The sequence below is a fragment of the Opisthocomus hoazin genome, chromosome Z, assembly GCF_030867145.1.
Source record: "Opisthocomus hoazin isolate bOpiHoa1 chromosome Z, bOpiHoa1.hap1, whole genome shotgun sequence".
In the NCBI taxonomy this organism is placed as follows: domain Eukaryota; kingdom Metazoa; phylum Chordata; class Aves; order Opisthocomiformes; family Opisthocomidae; genus Opisthocomus; species Opisthocomus hoazin.
Genome location: NC_134454.1, coordinates 9,943,509 through 9,966,843, shown reverse-complemented (window position 1 = coordinate 9,966,843; position 23,335 = coordinate 9,943,509). Strand labels below are relative to the sequence as shown.

Below are 23,335 nucleotides of genomic sequence, written 5' to 3'. Positions count from 1 at the left end.
CTGGAACATCTCTCCTATGAGGAAAGGCTGAGGGAGCTCGGCATATTTAGCCTGAAGAAGAGAAGGCTGCGAGGGGACCTAATAAATGCTTACAAATATCTGAAGGGTGGGTGTCAGGAGGATGGGGCCAAGCTCTCTTCAGTAGTGCCCAGCGACAGGACAAGGGGCAATGGGCACAAACTGAAGCAGAGAAAGTTCCGTCTGAACATGAGGAAGAACTTCTTCCCTCTGAGGGTGACGGAGCACTGGCAGAGGCTGCCCAGGGAGGTGGTGGAATCTCCTTCTCTGGAGATGTTCAAGACCCGCCTGGACAAGGTCCTGTGCGGCCTGCTGTAGGTGACCCTGCTTTGGCAGGAGGGTTGGACTAGATGACCCACAGAGGTCCCTTCCAACCGCTACCATTCTGTGATTCTGTGATTTCCAGGGATGAGGTACCTACCACCTCACTGGGCAACCTGTGCCAGTGCCTCACCACACTCATCGTAAAAAATTTTCTTGTATCTAATCTAAACCTACCCTCTTTCAGCTTAAAGCCATTACCCCTTGTCCTATCACTCCCTGCCCTTGTAAAAAATCCCTCTCCAGCTTTCCTGTAGGCTCCCTGTAAGTGCTGAAAGGCCACAATAACGTCTCCTTGCAGCCGTCTCTCCTCCAGGCTGAAAAACCCCAACTCTCAGCCTTTCCTCATAGGAGAGGTGCTCCAGCCCTCTGACCTTTTTTGTGGCCTCCTCTGCACCTTCTCCAACAGGTACATGTCTGCCCTGTGCTGGGGGCTCCAGAGCTGGATGCAGACTCGAGGTGAAGTCTCACCAGAGTGGAACACAGGGGCAGAATGCCCTCCCTGGACCTGCTGGCCACACTACTTTTGATGCAGCCCAGGACACGGTTGGCCTTCTGGGCTGCAAGTGCACATTGTCAGCTCATGTCCAGCTTTTCATCCATCAGTACCCCCAAGTCCTTGTCAGCAGGGCTGTTCTCCATGCCTTCTTCCCCAGCCTGTATTGATAGTGGGGGTTGCTCCAACCCACGTGTAGGACCTTACACTTGGCCGTTCAGACAGGCCCATTCCCCAAGCTTGTTCAGGTCCCTCTGGATAGCATCCCATCCTTCTCATGTGTCAACTGCACCACTCAGCTTGGTGTCATCTGGAAACTTGCTGAGGGTGCTCTCGATCCCGCTATGTCACTGATGAAGATATTAAACAGTACTGATCCCAATACGGACCTCTGAGGAACACCATTTGTCGTTGGTCTCCATCTGGACACTGAGCCATTGACCACTACCCTCTGGCTGTGTCCAACCAATTCCTCATCCACCGAACAGTCCACCCATCAAATCCATGGCTCTCCAATTTAGATCAAATTTCTCTGCTATTTTAATCAAACTTCTTATGGTTCTGTGAGCCACACATCACATCCAACTTCGAGGGACTACAATGGATACATACTTTAGACATTAATATTATCAGTAAGAAGTACGAATATATTTGATGTTAAGGTCAGTGGTTCGCAAGCCATGGAACATGAGACTGCCAAGAGAAATGTCCACTTTCAACTCCAAGCACTACTGAAGGGTCATGGAATAAAGAGGCTCTAGAAGAGCCTTTTCCCCCAAAAAACTCATTTTGTGTGAAGTCTCTTACGAAATATTGCCTCATTAAGTCACACAATTAGAAGTAGCACGCAGATGTCTTAAAAGGCAACAGAAAATTCAGGTCTATTAACAGAAATAGAATAAAAATAGTAAAGTGAGCAGCAAGGAAACTAGGAGTTTACAGTTTGCATGAACATGCTCCTCATTATTACCTACTATCATCTTGTCTTCAAAACCAGCAAATCCCAGTAGCAAAGAACATACATTGCTCACATGTTAATTTAAGGGTAGATCCGATACTGTTCCATGCTTTTCAGTCAAAGATTGTTAAGATTTTACATCGAGCTTGCAAAATTTTTCAAGTTATTTCTACCACGGATACCCATCTTTCACTGCCATATTTGAGCAAATTCCTTTTGCAGGAAATTTGTATTGTATCTCCAATAAATTCCAAACCTCGGGGAAAATGCAAGTCACAGAAAACAGGTTAAGGACAAAGTTCTACCCTACTGTCATCCTACACGTGTTGAGTGGCCTTTGGCACACCCCTCTTTCTGTCCTTCTCCAGCACTGCTTGAAGTTAAAATAAACCATTATCCCAGCATTCAAATACATACTGGTAACAACGTGGACTCAAACTGCATCTACTGTACATGGAAAGTGATATAACTACATAAAAATTGAGTTCTTTTACTTAAGTGAGGATTTTTTCACTGGTGTAGTTTACTCACTACATTAAATTAACTTGAAATAATTTCCCTTTAGAAGAATTACATTTTTGTTAGAAAATTATAATTCATAAATATATATGTCCTATTTAAAAAACGAAACTACCAAGTTTTTCAATATGCATCAGCATGCACTTGTTTTCTTGAGTCATTCTCAATGACTCCATGAATTCAGTGAAATTCATTCCACTAATTCATGGAAGTCTGTCATGGACATGAAGCAGGGAGAGAAAACATAACGCAGCGAAGTCTCATCAAACGCATACATGGTTTTATTCCTATGCCCAAGTGTGTGAGATGGAATACTAAACTTAAATAAGGACAATGACACAGTAAAATTAAGACAACCTTCAATCATCTTCTGGTAAATAAAACCTGAAAATTGTTGACTGTTTCTCTAAATCAAATAACAACTTAGTACTGGATGCACAAAACACTCTAAAAGTTATGTAACTTTGGAATAAAACTTTAAAATTCAATTGTTTGAAAAATATTGCATGGAAAATCTTTAAAATGTCCTTCTTTCTCCATCTTCAATAATTCAGCCCATTCAGAAACCCAGTTTGGAAGACAGAACTTCAACACAGAGGGGCTTATTTTGAAAGTAACTACTATAAAAAGTTACCAGGAGAACATGTCATGTATTTCAAGTCCCCATTATTTTTATGACAATTTGTTGCGATGGTTGTCAGTCATCTATATTTGTTTCAATGGTCCCTGCAAGACCATTACTTTTATTCTCTTCTAGATAAGTAGCAGTTTTATTCGTAAAAGTAGCGAACAGTGTATCCATCATTCCCAAAACTTCTAGTAGTTCCTCTTGATAGTCAATCTCTTTTCCTATGGCTTCATGAAGCCTCACGAATTGTCTATCAACAATTGCTGACTGCCCAACCACAGGCTGATAAATATCTGTAAAGAAAAAAAAGTCACTGTAGAATCCACATATCTGCAAAAATGTGAAAATTATCTTAGCTAGTTAGAGATGCATTTAAGGAGTCTGGCACAAGTCCAGCATTGTGGACAAATGAGACAACTTTAACAGTGTTCTGAAAACAGTGTTAATTATTGGAATGTACTCACAGCAAGTCAAACTAACAGAAACAGAAGTTTTTAGAACCTCAGATACTATTTTTACCTCATTGGAACAGCAGAAGTCACTCGTACTATGTAAGTATAGAAACACGAAGTATCAAAGATACTTGGAGACAATGAGGAGCTTACTGCAGCCGGTGCAAATCAGATACTGACTGTAGTCAGTTACCTGGGAAGATCTCTTTTTGGATCGTTCTCTTGACACTGAGTTCATACTTATAAACAAACTCGTAAAGGTTTGATTTCTTAAAAATGCAGCACTTTTTACCTTATTTCCAAGCTATACCACTTTGAGAATCTTTTTTGTGTTGTACTTACCAGTGATCATGTCTGCAACAGTCACCAGTACAGGAGTAAATCTAGGCTCAATCACACGCCTGCAAAATTAGAAGACATCCAATTTTACTGGTTTTGCCAACTGCACTCCTCCTACCAACAAGCAGCTTTCTCATACAGGCACACAGACAATTTTTCCTCCACGAAGAGATGTCACAGAACAGCAGTCAGAGATGCAAGTCAAGAAATAAAAAAAAGCTACAGGTGGTATCTACCCTCCTCCTTTCAGGAAGGCAGTGGGGGTTGGAGGACTGGTAAAAGCCTCAGGTACATGAAGACACAAATTTCATTGAGGGGGCAGAAAACAACAGACTAAGAGTGGAATGTCCAGCTAAGTAAAATACACTCTCTCATACTACGAGCAAAATTTTTTTTGTGCTAACAGGTAAACTAGTTCAGTACTACAAGTGAAATCCCAGACCTTGATACCAGAAAGCAGAAGGCAAGTGAGATTTCAACAGCACCAGTGTTCCACCCATGATCCGCTGAGACTCTGTGGCAAAAGCTATTAAGAAACACAGGCCTCAAAACAGTCAGAGAGAACTCAGGTTAAAGTAATACCTTGCCACAAAGGTAAGAAGGAGATTAATTTGCTTCTCATCTCGGCCTGCAAGCGCACTCCTCAGAGTTCCTCTGCGATGTAGCTCCTGCATGACTGCAACTGTAACTTCAGGAGTATAGAGCCTGATGGGTGGCTGGACACACATACAAAGAGTTTAGTACCACAGCAACATCTTTACATGAAGAACAGGACTGGTATCAGCAAAACCAAAATGGAACCCACAAAAGTTTTGATTCCTTTATAGTTGTACGCTGAAATAAAACTAGCTTGACATACAGAAAAAAACCACATCAGTTGACAGCACACAACTTTGATGAGACAAAACCCGATGCCTCACCTCCAGTACTGCATCAAGGGCCTTGGAAGACTGAAAGCTCTTCAGCAGCTTGTCATACTTCCTCAAAACACGTTTTACAGGTTTACTGACACAGAAATCTTCCTAGAATTGAAAGGCAAGTTCAGAATAAGACCGACACACACATAATGGATTAGATGTATTACCACAAACAAGCTTATATGTCTTTGTATCTTCCCTCCCTTCCCTTTTTTCAACTTAGCATGCTCAAAGAAAAAAACAAACACAAACCAAAACACATTTTAAGGAGTGCTTCAGTATACACTTTCTCAACTCCCTATACCTGTTTTGGCATGTAAGTTCTTCCTTTAACATGAGTTCTGTATGCTGGTTGTCTCTTCTTTCCAGACTTTTCTTTCCTTTCATCAGGTTTTCTGTGTTTAATGTTTAGCACCCCATTGGTCATGCCTACGACTATGGTTTCATCTTCAGGCTAAAATGAAGAAACCACAGAGTTAGGAACTTAGTGTTTTATTTGATAATGCATGCTCTACCATGCAGGATTTAACATTTTTGTGCTTAATGATAAGGCTCTAAACACAGTACCATAGAATAACCTAAGTTGGAAGGCACCTCTATGAGGCCCTGTGGTCAAATACGTTATTCAAAACAGAGACAGCTTCAAGGCTATGATTGTAAGCAGCATTATTCATCTAGTAAACGTTTAACAAATACCTAGATGTACTACTGAGTAGTGAAGCAAGCTCAAATATGCATTAACATCCTTGTTTAAGTATAATCTATGACAGGTTTTGATTTTTTCAACGGTGTACAACTGCCTTTGGCTACTACATGCCATACACCAGACATGAACATCACCTTTGAGAAAGCTATCGTGGAACAGCAGGATTTTGAGAAACAAGTGAAAGTTGTTCAAAATACCAGTCACTGATATAAATTTCACCTACATAACACAGTTTGCCTGTATTTGACGCTAAAGGTTATAATTTTAAATGATGCACTGGAGAAAAACACTGTCTTCACATACAAAATAGTGAGTTCTGACCTGTTACTATTAACAGCTAATTCTATGAAAACTTTAAATATTAGCTGAATGCTCAACTGCTGGTAAGAAAATAAAAAAACACCCAAATAATAAGTATTAGGAATGACTACAGAAGAAATAAAAATTAGAAAGTCATTATATCAGTGAATAAATCCATTGTTTAGCCACATCTTCAAATCTTATGCAGGTCATTCTCAAAAAACAGTAGCAGATTCAGAACAAAAGAATCAAAAAACCCCAAGGAGAATCAGATTGGCTTGATTTGAGACAGAACTCTTCAGCATGGGAAAAAAAGACAATTGAGGAGGGATATGATAAAAGCTTACAGAATTATGACAGGTAGGGATTGAGACCAGCTGGTCAACATCTCATTTAGGGGTATCAAGTGAAACTAAAGAAGGTTCAAATGGAACAAAAGAAGGCGATTCTTCACACAAGAGCAGCAATGTGGAAGTCCTTGTCAAGGGATCTAATGAAGGTTAAAAGTTTGTCAAAGCTCAAGGAGAGATTGAGCAGGTTTATGCAAGATAAATTCTTTGAATTTCACAGAAATCACTGATCAGTTGAGAAACAACTCTGATGAGCTAACTTCTCATCTGAAAATGAGTTTGGGAGAGTATCAGGAAACTTACCACACACATTTGCCCTGTTTTTAGTTTTCCATATGCATCTACTTATGCCTACAGTTGGAAGCAGCACCTGGAATTAGACCAGCCTTTGATTTGACCCTATAGAGCCAGACTTACGTTCTCACATGACCATTTAAAACTCCAGGGTTTTAGTCAATAGGAAACAAAAGATTTATGTTTCAAAAGACACATATACAGCTCTAGAAATGCCAAACTACAGATATTGCACGTTTTGCAGCTGCTGTAGAGGCTTAAAGGGCTGCTTTAAGCGGGGTTTTTTTGGTTCTGTATTCTTCACCTCACTCAAAATAACTCAAAACTCATTTAGCTCTAGCTCCTTAGGGAACAAGGTTGGAAAGGAAGAAAGAAAAACAAGCCCTCCACACACACGTTCCCCTAGGTTCCAGAAGAGCAGGACAATAGTAAAGCAGCAAAGCAAGTAAAGATCCCTCACAGTTCCTTTTACATGTCCTTCAGAAGCTACGTAAAAGGGTGACTACACTACAGCAGCACTGTTTTAAAAAGTAGTGCTAGCCTCCAAATTGCTGGCCACCAGGTCACTTCTCCATGGAAATGTTTCAGAGAAATAAGAGCCTTTGCCTCCTGTTTCCAAGACAATACGACACGTATCTTGGCAAATTAGTTTGTTTATGCTCATACCTCACGCCCTCTCCTCTTTTCATCCTGAGACCAGCCTCACACCAACAACTTTTAACACAAGTTCACCCTATTCTAAGTTTCTCAGCAAATGAACTACTTTTTTAAAATTTTATCACTGCCACACAAGAGGACTAACAAGGTTCCTTAAAAGCAAAAGATGAGTACAATCTTCTAAAAATCAAAGGACTTCCCTTCTAAACTAATACTTTCCCTATGATATATACTGTCTTCAATAAACACACATTTTTGTACAGATCTAATCAAGTAGTATCTGATATCTGAATGTATTATGTTTAAAGCCTCCTAATGCATTTTTTTTATTCAGGAGGAATACATTCAGATATCCTATTTTGCACGTACAGCATTCTTCTGAAACACTCAATAGCAATGCAAGCAGAAATTAATTACTTCAGTGACTTAAAAGGTATCAGTAATTACCTTGCCTAGAAATATCTCTAATGCACTTACCGACAAAGCAAGACTGAGGATGGATGTCGCATAGTTAAAGCTGTGGACTACTTTGTAGGAAGTAGTACTGTAAATCTTCACATGCCTGTACAGAAGAGTAATGATTAAAAGCTCGTTACTAATGCCTCATTGTAGACAGTTTACACGAATTTAATCATTCTCAACTTCTATAAATTATTTAAGGAAAGTGAGTATTTATACAAAGTTCTTCAGACTACCGCTGAGCCTCTTCATTATTACCTCTCCTGCACCAGAAAGGTTCTGTTAAAATATACACAAAAGTGAAGAAAGGATTACTCTTACCCAAAAAAGATGAAAATGAGGCAAGCACAGAAGAAGCAACTGAAGGCAGATGTAGCGACCATCTGACTTCAGCAATGTTTATTAGGAAACACCAAGTGAGCATTTCTTCAAATTTGTTCTTAAATTTTAAATGTAAGATCTCCTGACAAGTAAATTCACAGGTATTCTTACATCCGGCTGCTCTTTAATGATTTGGTTGAAGGTAGGAAATATGTAACAAATGGGAGAACAAAAGATTATCTTACAAAACATATGAACTTTAGCATTGTGAGCACTGAATAACAAATAGCTGCACAGCTAGCGTGATCCTTCAGCTTATGCTTTGTAATCACAAAGCCTGAGGAAGACTAGGAAGTACAAGAGGGAGGGAGGGAGGAAAAGAAAAGACTACTGTCATTTCAGACCACTTTATTCAGATTTCCAATGTCTCAGAGACAACAGATTGAGTACCAGTACTCAGCAACTCAACACAAACAAACAAACAAACAAAAAAAAGCAAAGAGAATGCATCTCACCCGTGCACCTTGGGTACAAAAAGCAACTGCACAGAGACACAAAAACCAGTCTCTTTAAACGTGAATATTAGCATGCTTTCAGTTATTTAAACCGTATTACAGCACAGTTAAGAGTAGTTACTTTATGGACTGCAAAGGTCTCTAAACTGCAGTTTAGACATTGAGAAAAATGAAAGCTTATTCAGAAGTTCCCCTTCAGCATTCCCAAATGGCACACACAACCCTTACTGACACTCAGGCTCATAACAGGAAAAGGTTAACGTATATCACAGTATGTACCTTGGCCCCAAGACGTGTTTCCAAATAAGTTATAACTCTAACAGTTAAAAGTGTTTAAGCCCAAAAAACATGCACAGATTTACACTGATGTATAATAACTTTTGAAGGAAAATAGTCCTAAGGAATTTAAATCACAACAAAGCCACAAAATACACTGACCTGTCCAGGGATCCTGACAATAACCTTTGTCCAGAGCTGTTCAGGCATAAACAAGTTACAGTTTTGTGGTGATTTTTAAGTGAAACTAGTAACTGTCCGCCTTTTAGTACATCCCAAACTTTGACATATCGACCTCCTGTGAGAAGGAAGCACACGAAACAGTTTGACATAGATAAACATTTATACTGCTCTGAAGAAGTCTTCACAGAACGATACAGGGCCTCCTGCGTAACACAGGGTTTTCTGCACCTACTCACCATGCGCACCCATTACGACTATCTCCTGTGACAAAACACGTTACAAGCCTGATCTTTTTTAGGCCATTCTGCAGGCTTAGCTGAATGATTCAGCATACTCCTTATCAAAAATAATCTATATACCACTGGGTTAGAGAATTTCTGATGCAATGGCAAGAAGAGACTAAAAAAACTTGTCATCGTTAAGACAAACATGCAGTCAAAACTTCTTCAGTATGTTCATTCCTCCACTTTAGCACTCAGCCAATTAAAGTCTGCATCTTGTCATTAAATTTTTTTTTTAACTACAAGAAAATCTGATCAGAGACAAAAAGACCGCTACCTTCACCCTCCAGATCAACAGACTCCCAAAGATCTTTGAGAAATCCAGCGCTTATATCACTTACCACTTTGTTACCAAATGAAAACACCACACAAGAAAGAATCAGATTAAGTATTTCCCAAATTAGGGCCACAAAAAAGAAATTTGATTTTACTGAATTACCTGCAGATACTAGAAGCCCACCAGAAGGGAAGAGAAGCACACTCTCCACAGGCTGGCCATGTTCTATTGTCATTACACTACTTTTTGTTCGTGCATCAAATAGTTTCACTGTGTGATCGTAGGAACCTGCAAACAACACCATAAACCACTTCAGTTTCATGACTTCAGCTATTTCAGGAACTAAAATAGACACATCCTACTACCTAAGGGAGCTCCTGTCAAACGGAAACAGTTCTAAACCATACACTTGTAACACGTTGTGGTTTATCCTGGTTAATTTACAGCCTTCAGGCAACATAAGTTTTCTAATTCTAGCCCTAGCAACATGTCAGACCTTAAATGTAATTTAGTTCTTGATTTTATTTCCCTTCCATTAATCAGGTGTATTTCTTACAATACATATCAGGCAACCTAATGAAACCTAGGCTCCTGTGCCTCCTGAAGTACGGAATACTATGTTTTTCACAGCAATTTATCACAGATTAATAGAAAGCTACCGCTAGGAACACCAAAAGCACCCAGTTTCAAATAACTCCTCACATGACCTTCCATTTTTGAGTATGCCAGTTTGGGGCTGGACAAATTACAATGGAACTAGTGTCCTCCTCTGGATACCTGATAAATCACTTCAGTCAATCCCAACTAAAAGATATATTCGCAGGGTTTTCCCAAAACTTTCAAAGGCCAGTCAGAACAGCCCCACTAATCCTAACACGCTAAAGCAAAAAGATGTTAAAAATCAGTTCACTCAGTTTCCCTACAAACATCAGTGTCAAGCTTAAAAAGCAAGCAAAAAGGAAAAAAAAAAGTAGACACTGAGTAGGAAGACAGATCCTCCATATTTAAAATATAATAAACAAGATCCTACTGTATAAAAAACTTTTTCTGCATTTTTCTTCAATCCAAAAGAAGCATACATAAAACCCAAAATCAAACCTGTTACAAAGACATCTGCATTCACTTTGCTTGCACAGCCGCATCTCACATAGTCAGTATGTTCACTGTATGAGACGATTTCTGTAGCACTCGGAATATCCCACAAATTCGATGAATAATCATCGCCACCAGAAAATATTCGGTATTTGTCGGACAGGAAGCCCACTACATGAACAGCTCTAGAATCCAAAGTCCACAACATCCAAAGTTAAAATATATACTTGTTTCCAGAAGAGCTAGTCTGTATGAAAAGGTTCTTAAAATATTCCCTCCAACTTCAAAGTGCAAAGTGTTTACTGTTGGAAGTTACAGAGCCTCACTTTAGACATTAAAAGCACTTTAGTTATGGTATTTCCAGCCAGACAAGGGTTATGCAGATAGATGCTCACCTAAGCACTGATACGATCTCCCTTAAAGGTTTTACACGTCTACTAGGTGCTCATTCAAAAGCTGTAAATTCTGCGCTTGCTACTTAGCAATCTGTAGCACTGTCCTTCACAAAAGTCGCTCACAATAGTGAGTTTTAAGTATGACTAGGTTGGACATTCTTCTTGTCCTTTAAAACCACTACTTAAATCCATAACTTCATCGTAACATCCCAACAGAGAATGATCTTGACAGAAAACACAGATAATCTAAATCTTATTACAGTTAACATAGCGGTGAGGACATGAGATGATTCCTGACCAACAAACACACACCTCAAACAGAAACACTCTTAGGGTCTGCCTGTGTGCTTTCCAGTCAAAGCAGGTTTATTGTTGTTGTTCTGGATAGATAAAACCCGTATTGGTCTTCCACAGCAATCTGTTTACTCTAAGCATTATCATTGTCTTCTCCTCACTGCTATATCAGAACTCCTCTTTCAATTCCTTTCCCATGACAACCCCACCCTGCCATCGAGCACTTCTCGTGTTTCGTTTTTTTAAGGGATTCCTGCTCTTCCTGGCTTTTTCTTCACTGTTTTCATTTAGCACCTTTTTAGAACTCTTTGCCTGCCAGCATCAAAGCAAACATGCTTATCAGCACCATGTAGTCACAAGACTGTCTACACAACATATTAGCAGCCACGCACCTGAATTAGAAAATGTATTTAATCTGGTACTTACTCAGTTCATACTTACAATTAAAAAAAAACCCAAAAAACCTCCAATTTTTAATTCAATTTAAAAATCTACTTTTCAGTAAGATCTACGCGAGACAGCTACAAGCAACACCGATCAGTATTATTCAGATTTTCAGCAAGATGCAAAGCAGACATAGGTAAATACACCAAACAAGCTTATGCATACAAAATCAAAAAACAACACTGTCTTACTTAGTATGGCCATCAAATTGTCTGAGCGGTGCTTTTCCACTAATGTCGAAGAGGCGAATGCTACCTTCCTCGCTGCCAGCAACCAGCAGATTGCCATCATCTCTGTACGTGGCACAATAAGCGGCATCTCTGAAGCGAGAAAACGTTTTGATCGGTTCCTGAGAGTAACGACCATAAATGTGGATCTGGCAAGGCAAGAAGACGTTAAGTTCGCTCGCATGATACCAGCTGAAGAACGAGAGCATAAAAACCTCAGTAAAGCCACCTACCCTTGAGGAAGCTGTGACAGCATAGTTATATGGAAGCACTGGGGAGAAGTCAATTTTAGTAACCGCACCAAATTCCTTTATCTGGACAGGCGTCTACAACAAACGTGATAAAGATCGTTAAACGCACGTAAGCACACCACCAAAAAAAAAAACAGCAAAGCAGAACCTATTCTTCCTACATGGAGCTCAAGATGCCGCTTGGAACCAAGCTCATTATTTAAATACAATGCTCCTGAGTTTCTCCTCTTCTTTTTTTTTTTTTGGTAGGGCTTGGAAGAGACCTCTGTGGGTCACCCAGTCCAAGTGCCCTGCCGAAGCAGGGTCACCTACAGCAGACTGCACAGGACCTTGTCCAGGCAGGTCTTGAATATCTCCAGAGGAGACTCCACAACCTCCCTGGGCAGCCTGGGCCAGGGCTCCATCACCCTCAGGGTGCAGAAGTTCTTCCTCATGTTCAGATGGAAAATTCCGCTCTGTTAAATTTTTTCCCCAATTCACGCATTACAACTGAACGGTTAACTCGAGGAAAAAACAACCCTGTTCACTTACGCGAGTTTAAAAACGCTCTGATCAGTCGCAGCGAAAAACAAAGCAAAACAAAACTTCACAATCCCCCCCCGGTCTCGGACAGCGAACCGCGCCGGTCGCGGCAGCCCGGGGCAGAAGCCAGCCCCGCTTCGCAGGAAGCCGCCCGGGACGTTCCGCGGCGGCCGGGTCGGTACCCGCAGCGCGGCGCGGGCCGCAGCCGGGTGGGCCGCCCGCCGGTCCCTGCGCCGCCTCCTACCTTGTAGCCGCGCCAGTACACCGTGTCCTGCGTGACCCTCTCCCCGAGCCGCGGGCACGCCTGCACCACCACCGGCTTGTAGGCGGCCATGGCTGACCGGGCGCGGCGGCCGACGGGCCAGGCGCAGGCCTGCGCGGCGCCTCTTCAGCGGCCGCCGGCCGAGCGGCGCCCCACCCCCGGGCACGGGCCAGCGGCTCTGCCGGGAGCAGCTCCGGGAGGGCCGAACCGATCCGGGCCGCCGCAGGGGGACAGGGCCGCGCTAGGCCCCGCCGCCGCCGTCACGGACGGTCCCACACCAGCCTCCAGGAGCGGCCGGCGCGCACGTGTGGGCAGTGCGTCATCAGGGGGTGACACTCCCTAGGCAGTCGCCGCCGCAGTCGTAGGACGTCACTTCCGCCCTGCCGCTGGCGGCGGGGGATGGCGTCACTTCCTTCCCCCTCCCCGCAGGCGGCGGGAGCGGCGGTGCCCGGGTGAGGCGGAGCCGCCGGGAGCGGAGACACGGGCCCGGGGACGGGGACAGGGCGGGGGCGGGATGTAGCGCAGCATCCGCGGAGGCCGCCGCTCCTCGCCCTCGGCCTGTCGTCCCGGAGGCCGCGGCCTGCAGTGCCGGGGGAGAGCTCCAGGGCTGCCGAGGCTGCCAGGCCGCTCGGCCTGCCGGACGCTGCCGCCCAGCCCAGCCCAGCCCGGCCCGGCCCGGCCGCGGGCTTCCCGCGGGGCCGCCGAAGGGCCGCCGTCGTTACGGGGTTCGGCTTAGATACCCGTGTGATGGGAATTTGAACGGAGGATTTGGTCAGCAGCTTGTGGCCACAGAGAGGCTGATGTTTCACTAAGGCTTTGGCTGTCGAAACCCAGTGTCTTAAGCTTAAACGAAGGCAAGGTTGGTGTGTTTTTATGCGTGACTTCACCAGGGTGTTGTTAACCTGTGCTACATGTGTTCAGCTGCAGGCTGCTCGGACGCCCGGATCTCTTCAGGCACAGCTTGGTTGGCCGGAACCGCCCTTGGCTGGAAGCTATGAAGAAACGTTCTGCATAAAACTTCCGCATGACCGAGGCCATGGCATCTTCAGGGAACTTAGACGCTGGGGCCCAGTTAATTGTGGAAGAATGTCCCACTGCCTACAGCCTTCCGCCCATGCCGGACATTAAAGTGGAGCATCAGCTTGACTCTAGCACCGAAGAAGGCCCAGCTCAGAGCGTTGCTATGGGAATGAAATTCATTTTGCCCAATAGATTTGATATGAATGTCTGCTCGCGATTTGTGAAGTCTTTGAATGAGGAGGACAGTAAAAATATTCAAGACCAAGTTAACTCTGACCTTGAAGTGGCATCTGTCTTATTTAAAGGTTGAACTTCATGCTACAAATTGTTATGTGTGGACTGCATCATCCTGTTAAGCTGTGATGTATTTTTTTTAAAAAAGCCTCTGCCTTATATATATGTTAATCCGTAACGGTTTCCTAAGATTGTTCCCCTGACATTTTTATTATATGCTTGATGGATTAGTAATGTACAATTAATTTCCGCAAAGATTATTTTTTAAATCACATTTTAAATTATTTTTTAAATTGAAAAAGTAGTGGCACAAAGAGTCTTTAACACAAGCTGCTGCTTAATGTGAAAGCAAGCTTACTTCTTTTGTGTAGCTTGTCCTACGATATGCTGCATGTTGTTGAATGTGTGTATCTTTACAAAAAACTGCTGAAAGCACTATATGATCGTGTCAAATTCAGGAGCTTTCTGCAACGTGTTTCATCTTTTTGCTAGCAGAATTACAAAATAACATGAGGTTGTGCGGTTGTCTTTGTCAATGCAGCTGTACAAAGCTTGTAGTTGTGGTAGCAACTGGCTCGCCAGTTCGGCTTCACGCTATTTGAAAGCGAACGCTGCTGCAGTGCCAGATCCCTGCAGCTAATCTCCAGCCATTGATGGGCAGCTTCATCAGACTTGATCCGTGCTTTTTTACTGCTGAGCATGTCGATGGACAGCAGAATTAGGGCTTCTGTCTATTTCCCTGTAACAGTTGTGGTTTCCAGTGCTATCTGTAATATTTCAGACTGTTAGTGATGTATCTTTTCATGAGGCTGAATTTGACCTGTTTCCTGTAACAAACACAAACAGAACCTACTGTGGATTTTGATGATTTCTCTGATTTGTATTGTTTGCCTGCAGTTCAGCCATTGTAATTTTCAAACTTTTTTTGATTTGCAGGCCCTAAGTGCTTACTAGTAGAGCTGCAGACCTGAATGGCAAATTTAGACCCATCAGTGGTAGGGTTGTTTTTCTTGGGTAACATTTGTGAACCGCTTAGAAGTAGTCCTGTGGATCCAGTGACCGCAGGTCAAAAATCCCTGGTCTCTTGATTTGATCACGTCAGCTGTAGCTATTTGATCAGCAAACAAAATGTAATTTCATTTTCATCCTGTTACCTTCTACTTTTAATTGGTTCTCTCCCCAGATTTGCACCTGGGTTTATGATCATGAAGTTCTCTGCGGTGTGAATTCAGTGTGCATGTTAATTAGCTTCCAGTCATTAATTGTTGGTGCACACTGGTGTCAGATCAATTTAGCCAATAATGGAGTTTAATCCTTCAGTATGCTTTTCCAGTATTTAGTCAGTTAGCTTCTTAAAAATTATTTGGCTTCTCAGCTGCTTCTCAAAGCATACTTTTGAGAACTAGAAGCCAAGATAATATACCTATTTTGTAATAAAATGCCATTAGATTCTAATAGAAGGCTAGAAATGTTGGTGCAGCTGAACACAGCACCACGGAATGACAGCTTCAGTTCTAGGTGGTGACCTGCTGTTGCATTTTATGTAAGTTAGTGTGAAATCTCTCTCTTCCTGCTGGAGAAGTTTTCATAATGCATGTACAATTTTGTCCATCAGGAGTGGAATAAGTCCCGATGAAGAAAATTAGTGAAGGTCGTCTCCATTCATGCAGTGGACTGGTTAGAGAGCAGGTAAAGGGATGAGCTGAGCAGTAACCAGCCTGTGTGGCTGACCAGAGCTGCATCGTGTTGTGCTGGAGACTGTTAGTGAGGGTATGACAGGTGAAGTGGAGCCGTCGCACCTGATAAATCCATGCCAGGCACACTGAAAATGTAGACAAAGGCTTACCTCATTTAGACACCAACTTGTCTCTGGGTGATGTTACACCATACTGAACCGCTGGGGTAGCAGCATTGTTCTATGCCAGAAATTAATACCGCCCTTTATTCAACTTTGACAGTACACAGTGGAAAAAAGCACATCACAAAGCTTACTTAACATGGGTTTTAAAGATCTTGTGATACTGGTGCTTCTAGACGTAGAATCTGTCGCTTGCTTTTAATGCTCTTACTAGTACTAAAATCCTGTCTGTTTTCTCTGTTCAATGTAGCTGAATGCAACATCCATACTTCTCCTTCCCCTGGTATCCAAGTAAGACATGTTTATACTCCATCAACTACTAAGCATTTCTCACCAATAAAACAGTCAACTACCCTAACTAACAAACACAGGGGAAACGAAGTCTCTACAACACCTCTGCTTGTAAACTGTAAGTATACTTCTGCCTTACTAAGTATTTGTGAACTGTATGTTAGATGGTTGACAGATTTTTCAAATTTTTTCTTTGGTATTGTAATGAACCTTAACATAAGAAGAAAACATTGAGATAGTCTTGTCTAATTTCACATGGTTCCAAACATAAAGTAGTAATCCATCTGCTGTATTGAATTCATGACTGAAGCGTATTTTCCAGAAAGGATCCAATTCTTGATTTAAAAAGTATAGGTAAAGATTTTTTTCTGATCCTTAGTGTGCTTCATGTACTCATTTTCAAAACTTGTGCCTCTTGTATAATTTCTAAAATGAGATGATTGGTAAGTGCTACAGAGTACTGCAAGTGTCATGATTGTCACAGATCTTAAAAGTCAAGAAGGCAGTATTATTTATGAGGCTTTGTTGTTCTTAATTGTCAAGCATTTTCTTTACAAATTATCTGTAATTTAAATTATTTCTTCCATAAATTATAAGTCCAATGTTTAAAAAAAAGGCTGCTTGCATGGGAAAAATTAATTTGGAGCTGCGGCATAGGCCTCTGAACAAAATATGCTGGGAAAAATCAAACTTTAATGTAGTGAATAGGAAGAGGACAGTGACCATTTACGTATTATGTAATCATTAGCTGATTTTGCTGTTATGTAATGTGGGTAACATACTCCCTCCTGAGCACTTTTCAGACGTGGTCCAAGTTGTAATTATCAAAACCATCCACCTGTGCAGACTTTACTGTGGGGTCAGAGATTTTTTTCTTCATAACCTCTTAAGAATTATTCTGCTTTTAATGCATGGTACTTTTTATTAAAAATAAAATAAATAAAAAACCCACAATCTTTTTCTTCCCCTGTAGATGTCAGCTGTGTATACTTTTGTGATGTCTGATCTATTCCATGCCACGGGCTTTACTGAGCAGCATGACAGGTCTCATGATGGCATGTGACCTCTTAGATTTCATTTTTAAACTACAAAGCCTTAATTTATCAAAAGATGCTTATTTTCAGAGAAGACAGCATGTTGCCTTGTAAAGAGTCAGTATAGGAAGTATCTTTGCTTTCTAGGATGATTCATACATTGGTTAAAAAATTTACCTAAACCTATGAAACTCTTTGGAATGTTTTCAGTTTTTAAAATAGTGATTCCAGTTCAGAGTGTAAGGTGAAACCTATCTACACTCTCAGATGCAAGTTCTGTACTGCTCAGACCACTGGACATGTTATGCCCAGCTCTGAATAGAGCAGAATGAAAATCAGTGGGTGTAACACATGGTTTTGCTTCCCTTTTTGCAGCTTTATCCGTTCATCAGCTGGCTGCTCAGGGAGAAATGTTATATCTGGCCACGCGTATTGAACAAGGTGAGACAGAGGGAGGTTAAACACCTTCCTTTTTTCTTTGAGGCATTTATACCCTGTTGTGTTTGACTTTTTCCCCAAAGCTGTATTTTAAAAAATCCTCAGTTCTGGTGCATATTGAAGGGTATTTGAGGTATCTGTTCTTTGCGGAAGTGGACTAGTGTTTCACGTCAGTCTTCTATTCACTCATTGCTATGATGTAGGTTTTAAATTGAACATTAGTGTTAGTAGGAGTTGTAGGGAAATACTTTCCTCCCCCTGCTCCCCAGCTATATAGGTAATCCATGGAAATGAGAAGGGAGAATCTGTTAGTTCAATCAGAAGAGTAAATTTTTTTTTTTTTTACTATCTTTGTAATTTAAAACACACTTTCTAATTCTATTTTATCAATCAACATAGAGAGCTTATATGTTGGTAATTTAAGACATGGATCACATCTGCAATATAATAGTGCTACTCATTCTAAGTTGTGTAGTAGTGTTCAGTGTGACATTTGTGTGTCCGTAACACAGACACAAAATTTCAACTTTACATAACACATTGAATTGAGTACTGTTAATAGTATATTCTTATTGTACTGTTAGGAATTGCCCATGCTTTCAGTGCATCTTTGTTGAAATGTTTACTGGAAAGCAGGTAATGAGTCGCTGAGTCTCTATACTCTGTAATGAGCCATGTATATGGAAAGCAAATGAATCCTGGAGTGTCAGTAACAGTTAAAAATGCATATTATGGTGCTATGATAAGCATGGCATTTTTTAAAGTACCTAGATATTAAAAAAAAAAAATCCAACTTAACTATTTCAGTCAGCCAATTGTTAAAAAAAATTCTTTTTGCTTCTTCCAGCTGCACTAGAAGTAGACCTTAATTATTTCCACAAAACACCCTATTGATTACATGAGCTCTGGGGGGAATGGAGTTATACTATCTTTATATATCACGTTACAAGCTAATTCTTTGCAAGATTATGTGGCTCACTCTATTGAAAAAAATCGACTTTCTACAGTATAATACAGAATGTACTTCTTTATTTTTCAAGCAGCCCTTCTCTTCTTTCCAAAGGGGTTTAGGTTACAGACAACTCGTAACATTTCTAAGTAAAAACGGAGCATGATTTATAGAGCTTAAAAAAAAAATCTCAAATTTTACTTTAGTCACTTGGATTTTTTTTTTTCTTTCTTGGACAAAGATATTTGCACCACCATTGGGATGGAGTTTTGTTTTTAAAGTTAAGCTGCAAATGACTTTTAGGGCACACTGGTAGCTCGGTCCATTCATGATGAATACATCAGCGCATTTCACCAGCTCATACAGTGCGTTAGTGAAAGGGATTACTAAGTTGCATATTTTTCTTTAAACAGAAAATGTAATCAATCATAAGGATGAAGAAGGATTTACCCCTCTGATGTGGGCTGCAGCTCATGGGCAGATAGCAGTAGTGGAATTTCTCCTCCAGAATGTAAGGAAAGAAACACTTCATTTTAAATTTATTCACTTTTCAATTCTGTTTTCCTGCCTATGTTTGTCAATGCTGCTATACACTTCGAAGTTTAAAGTTAAGATCTGTGTAGAAAGTCACATTAAAGAAAAACATGGTTAATTTGATTTTTTTTATATCTAATTATCACTTCAGGGTGCAGATCCTCAGATTTTGGGGAAAGGGCGAGAAAGTGCCCTCTCGCTGGCTTGCAGTAAAGGATACACAGATATTGTCAAAATGCTGCTTGACTGTGGAGTTGATGTCAATGAATACGACTGGGTAAGACTCTAGCTTGAATTTATGTCAGAAGGTGCTTTGGTCAGAAATTTGAAACGGGGCACGGCACTGGCTCGGGTCTGAAAATTGTTCTACTTCTCCTGAAATATCTGAGAGTTTCAAAACTTCCATATGATCAGAGAAGTTTGCCCTACTAGTTCTCAATTATTCGTAAAAAAGAGAAGGAGACTAATGCTGAGTCCTTGTAGAAGGGTAAGCTTACAGTCTAAATAGTAGACAAAAAAAGATCGAATTGTGAATAACCAAAAAAGAACCTCAGCTTTAGAAAACCCGTGAAGTACCTGACTGATGCGTAGAAGTGTACTGGTGTGTTACGGAGTTACAGTTGCAGGCTGCTCAATCATTAAGCTTCTAAGGCTTTCCCCTGCTTTTGCAGAATGGAGGCACACCTCTACTGTATGCAGTACATGGAAACCATGTGAAATGTGTAAAAATTCTCCTTGGTAAGCAGACTGTCCAAACTGAATTATCAGTAATAATGCACCTGCAGATCTTGTCAGAAATCTGAGTTTCTTTTCCTGTTTTATGTAGAAAGTGGTGCTGATCCAACTATCGAAACAGATGCTGGCTTTAATTCCATGGATTTGGCAGTCGCCTTGGGCTATCGGAGTGGTGAGTATTGCAAATGTAAATTCTTTGATTTTGATTTTTACTGCTCCTTGTTTATGTAGCTGCTGTAATGGCCTAGTAGAGGTTCTGCAGCTGTAAGAAGATCCCTGTCCTAAAAGTCTTAATCCACCTGAATATATCAGCCCAAAATGGGTAGGAGCTTCCATCCCTGTCTCAGAAGGTACCTAGGAGGAAAATGTCACCGACCTGGATCTGCATCGGTGGGCACAAATAACGGTGTGCAGGGCTGATGCAGCCATGATCTAGGCAAGGGGAGCCGAGCTGCTCCCCCACCCTGTACAAAGGCGATAATGGTAAAAGGCCTGCAGCCCTCCTGAACCCCTCACCCCACCGCAGTCGATTGGTGTGATCTGATGTAGTCTGCAGAACCTTCTCGCTGTCAGACTAGCTCTAGCTCTAGTTTATCTTGGAGGCAGACAGTAACAGTGCCAGGATCAGCAAATTAGACTCCCTTACTTGGTTCTGGAAAACAGATGCAAAGAAGGGAACCTTGGGTGGCTTTCCCTCATGCCACCTTCATTTTGAAAGCTGTGAGATGTCTGCCATTACAGAAATCAGCTGAATCCAAAAATAAGCCCAGCACTGCCTGTGTAGGTTCTCCAAGCAGAGCCCTGTGCGTACGGAGAGGGAACAGTAACTGCACCGATGCCTAGATGTAGGACTGCTTCCAAGAGTTCAGTCTCAAAACATTCCACAGAAGTAGCTGCTAATAAACGTTTTTGGCCACTTTCCATTTATAGGCTTAAAAATTTCCTTCCGTATGCTATCTGCCTCTTCAAACCAGAGAAAGGCTCATCACCTCCAAAAACCATCATCTGCCTTACTGGGTGTATTGGTTTTGCATTGTGTAAGGCTTTTGTTTTTTGAAAGGATGCAAACTCTCTTCCCAGAGTGAATTTATTCCTGTCTGTTTTTTATTAAATGATTGTGCAGGACAAGCCAGCATCTGCCAGGAAAAAATAGTACAGCCCTAAAGATGTGAAAAAACATTGAACACTGATTAACCTGATTTTTTCTCTGCTTTAGTTCAACAGGTTATTGAGTCTCATTTATTAAGGCTACTTCAAAATATCAAGGAATAATGATTGGGTCTTCTGCGAGCGTGAGTTCTTGGCTTGGAGATTTGAACTGCTTTTTATCCCTGTAATCAGTGACAACAGTTGTTTTATAACTTTCTTCGGTTCAACCATGTGCTGTTTTTAGTTAAGCTTTTTAATATGCTGCTTCTTTTTTCATTGTCATTTGTAGAAATATGTGATGTCATCCTTTTCTTAAACGTATTTTATATCATTTTAGAAGAAAAAGCGAGTTGTCGTGCATGAAAAGCTTTGTAAATAAAACCGGTTTTGACCATCTAAATGTTTACACTGAGTGCAGTGGGTGGCACTGTGCCAAGTGTCCTACTTGATCATGTCACTAATACGTATTCACAGGGAGAAATTTGTTTAGATATTGAGGTGTATCACCATAGAAGATAGATGTGTTTGCTGTTAATAATAGCAAAATGTGAGCCATGTGTGATTGTTTTCAAGATCCCCATTTAATGTGACTGTGTCAGCTTTTGGCATCGTCCAATTTTTAAGAAGTTGGTAATAAACTGAAGGACTTTGATGATGGTAGTCTAATTATTCCTAGCTGATTTCTTTCCACCTGCCTCTGCCTTCCTGTTGTAGCCCTGGAACAACTAGGCCAGAGCGTCCTAGATAGAAATTTCTCTGGACGCCTAACTGCCAGTGCAGAATTCCTAGCTCCTAAATATCCTCCTTACAGTGACTGGAAGCAGACATCAACTGTATGGGAAGAGGAGCCACAGAGTACTGCATTCCAGCCTTCTTCAGCCAAAGTTTGGTCCTCTGGATCACAGAATCATAGAGTATCTCGAGTCGTAAAGGACCCATGAGGCCCATTGAGTCCAACTCCCTACTCCTCACAGGACTACCTAGAACTAAACCGTATGAGGGTTGTGGAGACGGTCCTTGAGCTCTGACAGCCTTGGGGCCGTGACCACTTCCCTGCGCAGCCTGTTCCAGTGACCCACCACCCTCACCATGAAGAACCTTTTCCTAATGCCCAATCTGAACTTCCCCTGATGGAGGTTGCTTCCATCTCCTCGCGTCCTATGGCTGGTCACCAGAGAGAGGAAATCAGCACGTCCGCCTGCTCTTCTGCCCCCCGAGGACACTGTAGGCTGCCATGAGGTCACCCCTCAGCCTTCTCTTCTCCACGCTGAACAAGTTAGGTGACCCCTGCTGCTCCTCCAAGTCTTGCCCTTGAGGCCTTTCACCGTCTTGGTCACCCTCTTCTGGACACACACTGTAATAGTTTGAGGTCCTTATATTGGGGTGCCAAAAACTGCAGGCAGTACATGACGTGGGGCCACACCACTGCAATGCAGAGTGGGACAGTGCCCCCCCCACGACGAACCGGTTCTGCTGTGCTTGGTGCAGCCCAGGGCACGGCTGGAGCTTTGGGCTGCCAGGGCACGCTGCTGACTCGCACTCAGCTTGCCATCAGCCCCCCAGACCTCTTCCCATGGGGCTGCTCTCCAGCCTCTCATCCCCCAGCTCTGGGGCATGTCCCAGTGCAGCTGTTCAGTCAGAACAGCAATTACGGTTTTGAAGTCAGCTGAACAACCTGGCAATGTTAGCTGATTTTCTGGGACCCCTTCGCTTAATCAAAACTACGCCGAGTGATGGGACACGTGATAGTTTTCCGTCGATAAGCCTTTGAAACAGACTTCCCAGCAGCTTTTCCCCTAGTAGGTACAGATGCCCCATGCAGTGTTGACATGTCTCCACAAGTGTTTCTGCGCTGCATCCCTAGAGTCCTGGCTTCTATTCACACACACCCCTAATCCTGCCTTTTCTCCCCAGCCCGTGGGTAGGGAGCCTGGTCTCCAATTTACTCTCCACCTAGAGTTCACAAGGCATGACCCAGTTAATTTACTGTATTCCTAATACAGTGCCTATACTGTGTTTAACTCTTCTGTTTGAAAATCGTTCCACTCACAAAGGAAATCAATGCTATTTAAAGTATTGTACTGTGCACACTGTACAGTACTGTGATCCTGACCAAAGTTACTGGAAGGGTAGGGAATAATCCAGCTGAGTTCTTTGGGTCAGAGCCAGAGAAACAACAAACTCAAAACGCTGATTTTGTTATTTCAAAGTGACTGAATATACAGTAGGGGAAAATGTAGGGGAAAAAAAATCCAAACCTCCACGGATTAAACCTGAATCTGTGGCCAAATTTCTCTCTGCCTCTGTACTGGCACACATCCGTAGTGTATCAATGGTGT

General features: G+C 42.0%; 2 protein-coding genes across 3 annotated transcripts; one reads left to right on the top strand and one right to left on the bottom strand.

Annotated features, from left to right (window-relative positions):
• Positions 1 to 2,570: 2,570 nt before the first annotated feature.
• UTP15 (UTP15 small subunit processome component) lies at positions 2,571 to 13,064 on the bottom strand. 2 transcript variants are annotated; one of them, XM_075411490.1, is made up of 12 exons: positions 12,737 to 13,063; positions 11,953 to 12,045; positions 11,684 to 11,868; positions 10,366 to 10,544; positions 9,430 to 9,555; positions 8,689 to 8,824; positions 7,433 to 7,517; positions 4,953 to 5,102; positions 4,652 to 4,753; positions 4,314 to 4,447; positions 3,735 to 3,793; positions 2,571 to 3,233 (listed from the first exon to the last, which is right to left on the bottom strand). In XM_075411490.1, exons 1-12 carry the CDS (start codon positions 12,824 to 12,826, stop codon positions 3,010 to 3,012), a joined length of 1,563 nt encoding a protein of 520 aa, XP_075267605.1. In that variant the 5' UTR covers positions 12,827 to 13,063; the 3' UTR covers positions 2,571 to 3,009. The 2 variants fall into 2 exon arrangements, with proteins under 2 accessions (XP_075267605.1, XP_075267604.1); XM_075411489.1 differs by having other exon boundaries at positions 11,684 to 12,045; positions 12,737 to 13,064.
• A 71-nt stretch (positions 13,065 to 13,135) lies between these two features.
• ANKRA2 (ankyrin repeat family A member 2) lies at positions 13,136 to 21,648 on the top strand. Its single transcript, XM_075411361.1, has 9 exons — positions 13,136 to 13,206; positions 13,676 to 14,079; positions 16,117 to 16,275; positions 17,567 to 17,632; positions 18,992 to 19,089; positions 19,264 to 19,389; positions 19,784 to 19,850; positions 19,939 to 20,019; positions 21,064 to 21,648. Exons 2-9 carry the CDS (start codon positions 13,779 to 13,781, stop codon positions 21,117 to 21,119), a joined length of 954 nt encoding a protein of 317 aa, XP_075267476.1. The 5' UTR covers positions 13,136 to 13,206; positions 13,676 to 13,778; the 3' UTR covers positions 21,120 to 21,648.
• The last annotated feature ends 1,687 nt before the right edge of the window (positions 21,649 to 23,335 follow it).

Excerpts from the sequence above, each read along its gene's own strand:
- UTP15 (XM_075411489.1), bottom strand. The coding sequence starts at position 12,826 with ATGGCCGCCTACAAGCCGGTGGTGGTGCAGGCGTGCCCGCGGCTCGGG. Across the intron at positions 7,518-8,688 it reads TTGTCAGGATCCCTGGACAG|GCATGTGAAGATTTACAGTA; the intron begins GTCAGTGTATTT and ends TCTTCTGTACAG. Across the intron at positions 4,754-4,952 it reads GAACTTACATGCCAAAACAG|GAAGATTTCTGTGTCAGTAA; the intron begins GTATAGGGAGTT and ends TTTCAATTCTAG.
- ANKRA2 (XM_075411361.1), top strand. The coding sequence starts at position 13,779 with ATGACCGAGGCCATGGCATCTTCAGGGAACTTAGACGCTGGGGCCCAG. Across the intron at positions 19,090-19,263 it reads TGGAATTTCTCCTCCAGAAT|GGTGCAGATCCTCAGATTTT; the intron begins GTAAGGAAAGAA and ends TTATCACTTCAG. Across the intron at positions 20,020-21,063 it reads CGCCTTGGGCTATCGGAGTG|TTCAACAGGTTATTGAGTCT; the intron begins GTGAGTATTGCA and ends TCTCTGCTTTAG.